The sequence below is a fragment of the Corvus brachyrhynchos genome, unplaced genomic scaffold (assembly GCF_000691975.1).
Source record: "Corvus brachyrhynchos isolate BGI_N302 unplaced genomic scaffold, ASM69197v1 scaffold409, whole genome shotgun sequence".
Taxonomy (NCBI): domain Eukaryota; kingdom Metazoa; phylum Chordata; class Aves; order Passeriformes; family Corvidae; genus Corvus; species Corvus brachyrhynchos.
In genome coordinates, this window is record NW_008246059.1 from 117,659 (window position 1) to 128,470 (window position 10,812).

At 37.8% G+C, this 10,812-nt stretch overlaps 1 protein-coding gene across 1 annotated transcript in view; it reads right to left on the reverse strand.

Annotated features, from left to right (window-relative positions):
* Positions 1 to 650: 650 nt before the first annotated feature.
* Positions 651 to 10,812, reverse strand: part of ELP2 (elongator acetyltransferase complex subunit 2) — a 40,329-nt gene continuing 30,167 nt past the window's right edge. The window contains exons 16-21 of the mRNA XM_008642710.2: positions 7,209 to 7,281; positions 6,623 to 6,809; positions 4,900 to 5,021; positions 4,255 to 4,397; positions 3,043 to 3,156; positions 651 to 2,069 (exon numbers count right to left, since the gene is read on the reverse strand). Coding sequence (XP_008640932.1) covers positions 1,913 to 2,069; positions 3,043 to 3,156; positions 4,255 to 4,397; positions 4,900 to 5,021; positions 6,623 to 6,809; positions 7,209 to 7,281 — 796 coding nt within the window. The 3' untranslated portion in view covers positions 651 to 1,912. The remainder of the gene's footprint in view (positions 2,070 to 3,042; positions 3,157 to 4,254; positions 4,398 to 4,899; positions 5,022 to 6,622; positions 6,810 to 7,208; positions 7,282 to 10,812) is intronic.

The following is a 10,812-nucleotide window of genomic DNA, read 5'->3' on the forward strand; positions in this document are numbered from 1 at the left end:
GGAAAACACATGAGTGGATTTTCTTAGAAGATAAAGGTGTATATACAAGTCACACCTACTAAATGCATAGCAAAGTGATATGTGATCAAAGATAGTATCATACATAAAATATTAATTGTGTGCCAAGGTGTCTCTTGACAACCTCTAACTTAACTGAAAATTAAAAGTGTCTATTATAAACACTTAGACTTGGGAGACCAACAGACTAATCTGGTTCATTTAAAGCTGGAACAATGAGGTGTAATCTTTAATGTGATTGAGTCACAGAGTCCCAGTGGTAATGGAGTGGATTACTAAATCATCTAGTAGCTGATGCTTGTTTAATGCCAGCATTTCACAAAATAAAAGAGAGCGACAACTAATATGAGGTTTCATTGTCGCCTATGCCCAGAAGTGGCCACATGACAAGATGTACTACTACTGGAAAGAATTGTACAGTATTATCAACAAATTGTAAGATACAAGATTACAGTTGTGACACAGAATAAAGTTCCACTTCTGGCAGTTTTTTGAAACTTCAAGAGTGGTAAGTTATGTCCTCCTCTTGCCAGGATATGGTTGCTTAAAAACTCCCAGACAAGTGAAATACAATCCTCAAACACTTGAATGCTAAAGCACACATGTAAGGAAAGCACTGGGTACCACAAGCAAAATGTAGCAAATCATCTTTATTAATAAGTCATTTTTTTATTCCCCTGTCCCCATTTTAAAGAATGATTTTTTTTTTAATGGCTGAAAAACAGAACTGAAAATGAAGACCTAAAATACAAAACCTTTCAAGGCATAAACTATAACTACTCTGAAAAGAGTATTCCCCACTCTGAAAGAGCTGCACTCTTAATTTAAATATCCAACACTGTAAAAAGTTAAACACAATTCCAATTACCTCTGCATTGCCATTTACGGGTAGCAAGCGGTTCCGAAATAACAATAATTTCATTCTCAAAGTTTAACTGATTTCTAAATTAGACTTTGGAATCAGATACAGACCTGCTGAGGGAAAGTCTGAAGTACTCTCAGTCTATTAGCATCCTACTTAAATTACACTATGGGACAACTAAGTTAGCTTGTTTTCATCAGAGCAAAGAAGGAGCCCTCAAAAGTCAGGAAGAGCCCAAAGGCAGTGTAAGGAATGGCTGCCTCCTTTTAGCTCCTGCCTAGTGATATCCGTAAGCTTTTCCAGTCCAAACTGTAGAGGATAGCCCTCCAACAGTCCAAGATGTGGCTCTTCTGTCTCTGCTCATAGAGGGCTCACAGGGGAGACACCAGAACATTTAGTGGTCTGTGAGTTCAGCTTTAAGCCCCACCTGACCAAGAAGCACAAGCTCAGCCCTGCACAGCAGAATAAAGGAATAAAATCAAAGAAGCAGGCCTGTCCAAGCATGCAAACACAAACTACTCCTTCCAGAGTCAGGTGGCCTCAGACTCGGACCAGGGCTGTAATATAAATTCAAAGGCAACCAGAGAAAGCTGTGTTTAACCCTGATCTCTGGCTGCACATGCCTAAACACACTAGCAGCACTGGCAGGCCAACCAACAGTTAAGTTTAGCAGCAAGAGGAGTTAAAAAAAAATTCAGTACTCCATGTGGAATCTCAACCACAAGCAGCTTCCCACCTACCCTTGGAGTCACAGAGAACAAAGCTCTCTTATTATCCTCCCATGCCCTACCCCACCTCCCATCCCTCAGTTTCAGGATATTCACCAAACAAAACATATACTTCATATTCCCAGAACTGCAGCAATAAAAAAATATTTGACATTTCAAACTTCCACCGAAGTTGTTTTAATAAGTTACATGTCAGATATTTCACTTTGCACAGCAGAAAAGAGAAAATTCAATAATCAAAGTGGCTAAAAGTTGAAATAAAATGCTGTGAATCTCTTTGGTGCAAACAGGCATGCTGTCTTTGCTAAAGAGCAAATCTGTTGACATTGAATATTTTAACAGAGTGATCAGCTCCACAACTTGCAAGCTGCAACCACTTGCTGCTGTTCTCATCATTATGTCCAGCTCTGCCTGCATGATGTCTCCAACATAAGCGTTTCACAGCAAGAGCATGACTTTGGCTGCAACAAAAAGAAATCCATACGTAACTGCAAAATGTTAAACACAGTTGGGCATGTGAGTGTAAACATCAACACTCACGTAATTAGTACTCTTCAGTTTACACTACCGACTGAGGAAAAACTGACTTGTGACAACCAGCAGGTATTAAGTTCTTATTAAGCAGGGTCATTAACACTAATGACATTTTATCCTCTCACTCATCAATAATTCAAGCAGCTATTGATTTTCAGTTTTACCACATTAAGCTGGAGGTCGAGCATCTCAGTTACTTAGATATGACGGATTTCTGGCTCTTAGCCTGCGATTTCCTGTTTTCTGGTGTCTCTTTCCCATTCATTTCAAGCACACACAGGCCAAAGTCACCATCAACTTCCATTTCTGTTACTATCAATGCCAGTGTGTGATAGAGGAACCCAGGAGAGTGCTTCAAGTGAAACATCTGAAGTCTCTCCACAGAGTCTCTCTAGCTGTCACTGCAGCAGCCCTGCACATAGCTTGTCACTCCTTTGGTTTCTCCTGGAAGCTGCTCTTGAAAGCTTGCTGTCATCCACTCCAAAATGTTTTGCTGATGTATATAGACAGTGATCCTTTCCACTCTCTCAAGTGTTTCTATCATCATATATACGACTAAAAGTAAAGCTTTTTTTTTTTTTTAAGTAGGGCCAACAAATAATAATACTTCTCAAAGTGTCTGCATAGCATGAAGTATTTTGGGGTTTAACTCCCCTCTGGTTTTTGTCTGTATTTTTTGGGAGGTTTTATTAATACATCTAAATAACCAATATTTTTATTTCTGGGTTTTGCTTCAAGACATCTTTACACTTTCAGGGATCAAACTTTTCCTAAAAGGATAACAATTTTTGTATAGAAATAAACTAGATCAATATATTTTATACTATAAGAACAGAACTCCAGCACTGTTAGTCTGAAGAATAATATTTCATTGCTCATAACTCACTTCAAAAGACTTACCTGTTACACATCTCAATGCTTGTGGTCCAATCAGCCAGTGCTGGTTCTTTCCCACTTTGCTTCCATGTGTACAAGATAATCTTCCCATTCTCTAAGCCTACTGCAACAATGTATCTATCAAGAGAATAATTACATTAGTTTAGAGATTACAGTAGACAGCTCAGTGAGGTCAGCTCTAATGCAGCATAGAAAGAACTAGCACTCAAGCACTGTTGTTGTACCTTGCCCTTCAAACCAGTATTTACTTTTCCATGAAAAAAATTAATACATCACAATTTACGTCAAAGCTGCTTCACAAAAAAAAAATGAACAAAGCAGAAACCTGCTGCACATATTTGATTAGGAAAAAAAAAACAGATAAATCAATATTGTTGGAAGAATTAATGTACTTCAGGTGTGTTCACGCCTGTCTTAGGTTACAATGTAAGATGTAACCAAAAGTATGTATTCTATCACCATCTGTTGAAACCAGGAGGGGCAGGGCTCTTTGTCTCTTCATGACACATCCCTGATAATTCCCTCCAGAGGGATACCTTCTGTTAATGGGCCATCCAGCCTCACTGCATGACTCACAGAATTACATCATCCCATTGTGAGATGTTCCGCCCAGGGGGAGGAACCAAGCATTCCTAGCTGGATATAATCTGAGGTTTGGAACACCACACTCAGCCCTTACCTACTGGACTCCCAGAGGAGAAGAGCCACATAACCACCACTGGAGCTTCAGAGGAAGACCAGACCCTTCCACAAGATCACTGCTTCAACAGAACCACATCTATCACCTCAAGAGGACTGCAGCCACCTTTTAATCGGACTGCTACTGCCACCCTGCCTGACGGGGTGTCAGGTCATATCCTGACTCTGGCAGTTTAAACCAGTATTTCTGTATTATTGCCTTTATCCTAATTTTCCTATTAAATTGTAAATCTGACTTGGAATCTCTCACTGGTTTGCTTTCAAACTAGTACAATGCCTCTCTCCCTCCCCTCTCAAACTTTCTTTTTTTCTTGTTACACTTTTTGGAGAAGTCACCATACACCTGAAAAGGTGGCTAGGAAAGAAAGAAAGAAGAGGTCATTCAGTTAAAGAATGGTCAAAATAACTGACAGGTAGATTTTGGGAGCGGTTTAGCCACAGGAATCTAGTTGACTAAAGGGATAAATACTAATCTCAGATTAAACACAAAATGACCTCACAGAAAACCAGCAATACCTTCCATCAGGAGTAAGCACACGGCTGATACCAACAGCAGTCACAGAATCCCCAGCATCCAGCACTGTTGAACAAGGCTTGATTGAATCCAGCACATTCCCTTCAGTAATCACTGACAGATCACACTGGCCCCAGATAATGACCTGTAAGAAAAAGAGTAATCTAGGAACTTTCATTTTAATCTCCTTGTAAATGCACATACAAAAACATAAGGAATAACTTAATCGAAATAATTCCAGGGCACAGAATTAAGTGGATGACCCTGAAAATAGTAAAAAAATCTCTACCTGCAAAGATCCAACTTTGTAGACAGTCTGTCTGATTTCATTAAAATTACTGACAACAAAACCAGATTCTGTTATGAAAGTTAAACAAAAACTTGAGACCCATAGTATTATGTCATGTATGCTTGTCTTACTGCATGAAAAAAGAAGGGAGAATGTTCAACTGGCAGCCCATAGTCTTGTATATACATATTCTAGCACTTTATTTAGCTTATGAAAGTATCACTGATTTCTGTGCTAATACATGCAATAAGATTTTTGTGTGTATATAAAATATGGGCTCATTAGAACATAGTGTTTGCTATTCTAAAATACATTTAAAATAGCCCTGGGCTTTCTAAATTCCTTTAACATTAATTACCTTTTTGTCCCGACTACCAGTAATAAAATACTTGCTATCTGGTGTCCAATCGCAGGACCAAATGATTCGACTGTGAACAGCTGTATTTTTATCTGTGTAGGCACAGCAAGTGAAGACTGGTCCTGGAATAAAACATATAGAGGAAAAGCCTTCTTTCAACCACTTTACATATTAAACGTGATTGTTACTCTTACTTTACTCTGTGTCAGAACTGCAGGAATACTTGGACATTATTCCGCTCATTATTCCATTATTTTTTTCTTTAAAGCAACTGGGAATACTTAGGACTACATGAATATTTTTTTTCCAGCATTTACCACAGTGGTAACTGTTCAAGACCATATCAGTCAGCCCTTATAGCCCTAAAACAGTAGGAACAGTTCAATCTTTTACATGTATTTCTTTTTCAGAGGAATTTAAGTCCAAGTATAACACCTTCAGGTTATTTCTATCAAGAACAGTGATTTCAGAAGTTTTTGAATAGTGCAACATTTACCATGTGTTCACGTTTCCCCAGTAATTTCACTGGCACTCTTATTTACCAGTAAAGTCCCAACTGCTCAAATCAAAATGGTCCAATTGTAAAGATTAATGTGTTCCCAAAGAGACAAGCTGCCATTTCAGCATGTATACAATCAGGCACTAAATCTGATCAGCAGATCAGTAAATGGGAATGCTTTTCCTGAGTAGAAAAGGTTGTCATTTTGGAGGATAGACTTTGAATAACCCCTTATTGGGATGCCAATAGCAGCAGTTTTGCTTTACACTGATAATGATGTTATTTGTAGACAGAAGGGTTATTGATGAACAGATGAAAAGAGGATTTCCTCTACTTGCTATGAGTATTCATGATCCTTATCCTGAAACATTGTGTAACTACTGTGGACAATATGCCAGGCTTTAGAATAGAAGTCTGAATAGAACAGAAATTCAAGCCAGGATACAACCGGACACTGTCTGAAGGGGCCAAAACTCACTGCCAAGTCTCTAGGAACATTCTATAGAGCCCAGCAGTGTTTATATGCTATTAAGCCAAGAGTGCAATGATAATTGCTTTCAGCACAAGCATCTGTTCTAGGATTCTATTAAAGTGTTCAATAGCAATCTCCTCATGATTTTGCAAGGCTCAAAGTCTTAATGAGAAAGTCAACTGAATCCTTACTATCAGCTCTTTTTCCAGACATAGCCAGTCCTAGTCAAATTAATCAATTGTGTAGGATTATCAGAAAGCCACACCAAAGACAGAGATTAATCCTGTCAAGAGTCTCAAAGGGTCGTGTCCTGCAAGCAGGGACAAGGCAGCCCTATGCAGGATACGGGTGCAGCGCTGGACCTTCGGCTATGCCTGCACAGAACTCTTGAGATGGCTTTCCTTGACAGAATGCCAATATGAAGTTCAGCTAGTATATTTGATTTCAGTAAGTCAAACATACAATCACATGCAGAAGGCAGGAGGACTAGCAGACTTCATTACATCCATCAATTAAACACCATCTAACGCCTGATTATATTCTTCTCTGCATTTTAACTTCCTTTCTATCTTTCCACACATTAACTGCATTTCTTAAATCCACAAGAGCCTACAACATTAATAATTCTTCAAAGTCGTACACAAACTGTCCATTAAAATATTTTATCAATTCTCTTTCAAATATTTTGCAGTCAAAAATATTGAACAAACTTCCAAGTCTACAAATTTGTATACCGACTTCACATATCTTACCTGACTCTGAAGAATCTTGTTTCCTCCACAGTGACCAATTCCTGTCTCTAGAAACAGCTAGTAAAAATCTGTCATCAGGAGAAAATGCCAGCTGAGTTACAGTCAGATTGTGAAAAGACAAACTCTGCAGTTTCTTCCAAGAAGCAGTGCTCCACAAAATAATTGCTGCATGTTCTTTTCTGGAAGCCTGTATGGATGGAAAAAAATATCAGTGTGAATTAATGAGAGCAAATATAAAAGTCACACATTTCAAAGTATTATAATACTGGACAGCGTGTTTTAAGGCTTGAAATCAAGTAAGACTCAGCTTTCCTCTGGTAAGTTTCAACATTGTTTCACTCCTTTCTTTTAATGCTGACAGGATATCAGAAAAGATTTCAGATCTGTATTTGTTAGTATTTATCTTACTAATATCTTCAAATGAATCGTATACAATTTAGGAATAATACCATATTTGCAATCACTCTCACCTTTGCAAGGCAACTGTCACTTATACAAAATCTTCCACATTTTTGTGAAAGAACAAAATTCAGGCCTAAAAGTCTGATAGCACTTTTCACTAGGTGGTGCTAGAATCTTGTCTTACCTTACATGCTGAGGCAATTACAGTGTTTGAATTATTGCAAGCAACACAAAAAATTTCATATCCATGTCCATATCTGAAATACATGTGAAAACAAATTCAACACATCACAATCTTTTTTCCAGTATGTATCAAAGTTCTTACATTAATTTAAATCCCTTTTCAAAAATGAAAGGCACCTGCCGGGAACTTCTCACCACTGTTTCAGTGTTACATCCCAAATAATTTATTCAGCACTCGGTTTAAACATCTGCACAAATTCTTCCATTAGAAACTGGCTACAGAAAAATCTCTCCAGCCCATTCCACAGTCTTAAAGCATCAGCACTGTAAAAGCTTATCCTAATGACTAACAAAGCAGATTAAAGCAGCATTTAATGTATCCTTATTTTCTTAAAAAGCAATTTTAACACTACCAAGAAAAATCATAAGTCACATATTTGAAAACCACAGAAGAAATATGCCACAAACATACAGTCAAAGAATGCCTATTCTGTGAAATACTGCAAGAAGATTTCTGAACTAAAGGACAAGAATCATGTTGGAAAAGGAAAACACCTCTGTAAAACCCCCAAAATTTCTAGCCTTCTCCAGAAACACATTTTTTAATCAGTCTTTGCATGATTTCTGCTGAAATTCAGGCTCACATATCCAGATTGGTATTTAACTAATGCGGAGAAATTCCAATCAGACTAATACAAATTAAAATCAGTCACAAAAAAGACTGGAAGTAAAGTAAAATTGGAGATGCAGTCTATAAACAGTAGACAAGTATCAGCTCAATACTAGCAGGGTGGGGTTGTTTCCTATGAGTCTCCTAGCTCTGAAGAGATGGTCAGTTCTCTTAATGAACTCCTTCAGTCAGCAGTGTTAACTTCTTATATGGGATTGATGTTCATGGGATTTCACTTGCAGCCAGAACAGCCACCTACTTAAATGACAAATTACTGTCTGGACCTGTTGGACTGAGTCCAAAGCATCACTGATGGGGATATCCTGTCAACAGACTTCCACAGTCATGTCTGAAGACTGGGAGTGCACTGGCTTTTCATGAAACGTAACTGTGCCTAGACCATTTAACAGGGAGAGGGACTGGTGTGTACCCCTAACTGGAATGTTAAATTGCAAACTTGGTTGTATCTTATAATGATGAAGGTACTACTGCATGTCTTACTCTTAATTTGCCACCAGCAGGAGTTTTATCATAATGCTTACTTTGAAAGCACATTCCTGGAGACTGTTTTGTAGTGAAAACCATTGCAAGTCAATCTTCTAAAACTAAAAAATATTTATTGCATCAAAAGTATAAATGTCCTGAAATTCAAGGAAGGAAAAATAACCTGTGAAACAAATCCTTTGTTGCTTCGGTTTTAATCTCCTAAAAGTAGTATTGAAGAGCAGCTGATGGAAACATTTTAGGCTTCTGCATGCAATGCTGCTTTTGCTAAACGCAAGCATCAAAATGTAACCATTCTTATTAAATTAACAGAAAAAACAAAATATTGTCTTTTGCAAAGTCACATGAGCAGGATTATCCTAGGTCAGACCAGCAGCTGGAATAGCCCACTGCTGTCTTCAGGAAAGAGGATTAACCTACTGGCAATAGGAGATGCTGTTTTAAAAGAGCGTATGAGCCTTGACAGCATAGGAGCAACAATCCAACCGCATTCTCTGATCCCATAAACAAAGTCTGATTTCTTCACTGCATAGTACACCACCAAATAAAGGTTCACAATGGAGAGAAGTTAACTGCATGAATGAATAATGAAATGATATTTTCAACCACAAGCAATTTTGCCTCAGCATTGTGAAATTCATAGCATTTTTTTAATGCACAGGTAAACTGACTGGACTTTCACAGTGTCCAGACAAATGAAGGCAGTAATTTTATAGCGTCAAAAAGGATCTCTTCCAACTTCCAAGTGTATTATATGAAATGTACATACATATAAACATATATATATATATATTTATGTCAACACTCAGGCCTTAATCTCAGCATGCTGCATATGAACACTCTATGATAATTTTCCAAGAGGATAAAGATTAGCATATTCTCACAAGATTTACCATATTTTTAAAGTTATTATATTACATAAAAAATTCGCAAGTTCTTCATACTAAAACCTCCTCAAGCAAACACTTTGCAAAACCCAGCACTAATCCTTCAAAATCTGGTGTCAAGTTAGAGCTAGGAATACACAAATGTCAATGACAAACAAGCTATTTATAGCAAGTCAGTGCCTCACAATGTTCTTCTGCTGCTATGGCAACTTGAAATCTACATTATGCGATTTCATGTTACTTCTTTCAAGATTATTCTGAGCAAAAAATCTGAAAGTCTATGAATGCTGTACATCTTGTTGCTCTTGCATAAAATAATCTGTATCATTAGTTGTATCTCTAAAAACAGAAAAAATTGCTCAGATAAGTCATCTGAAGACCATCATAAAACAGAGTTATTTTAATGAATGCAAGATATAAAGGCAGATAAGCAGTACTCCCATAGCAGCGTATAAAATATTAATGTCCCACTAGACTGTGAAATGTCAAAGGCAAATGAAGAAGAATTTTGGCCTTGGCTCCTTTTCACTACTTAAACATCCCTTATCAACCTACTTATGTGAGTCCATTAGCAGCCATAGCATGCACAGCAGAAACAGTTAAAAGTAACAGTTAGAAATTACAAAATGTGCAGATATGGTCTAACATCCACTGGCTTTCCTCCTAAAACCACTTTCAAGTGCAAACACAGTAACAGAGCTTAAAAGCATTCAAAGCAGATTTACTGGCCAATTCAAGGCAAAGATGAGCTCCCACAGAACTTCACCCTCAGTCAAACAAAAGCAAGCTGCAAAGTGTTTCCCCAAAGCTTTTTATCTCCTCCCTCCCAACTGAAGTCACAAAATTGGTAATGTATAGAGGTAACTGAGATCATCAGCAAAGGCTCAACATTCTTCTTGTTCCAGTCTGAGACCCCTTTCAGGAGATTCAGAAAAATAAACCCATAAGAGATTGAGATTATTCAATTTCTTTGGGCTACACTTTGAAGATTGATACTAAAAGTTTGAAGACTGTGAAAGCACAGCCTTGTGTTACTGGGATCATGAGGGAACAAACCAGGTGACAACATTCATGAGAAAATTGTTGTGAATTTCAGAAAAGGAAGAAAATGCAGCTGAAGAATTCTAAAGCCCTGCAACCTCAAAACAATTATGATCACATAACTCCATTATCTTTGCAATTGACAACCCACTCTGTCAGCATTCAATACCCAAACTGGGTTTGCAACCATCTCACTCAACATTCATCACTTTGCTCTACCACTAGACACACATCCTGGTTTGGCTGCTGCTTCCATCTACTGCACCTTACAACTCTGATAGGCATTAGGGGCAAGCTCCTCCATCAATGTCTCAGCCTTTACTTCCATACCACATCTGCAGGCCTGTGCCATGAAGTGGAAAGATGCAGAAAACTCCTTAAACAGAGAGACCTTCAATATAGACAAGGTTTTAAGGAGAAACAACCAAGTAAAATAAAATTGTGACACATCAGTTCTAACTGCTATTTTCTGCACTGTTTCCTAATTTTTACATATATATATA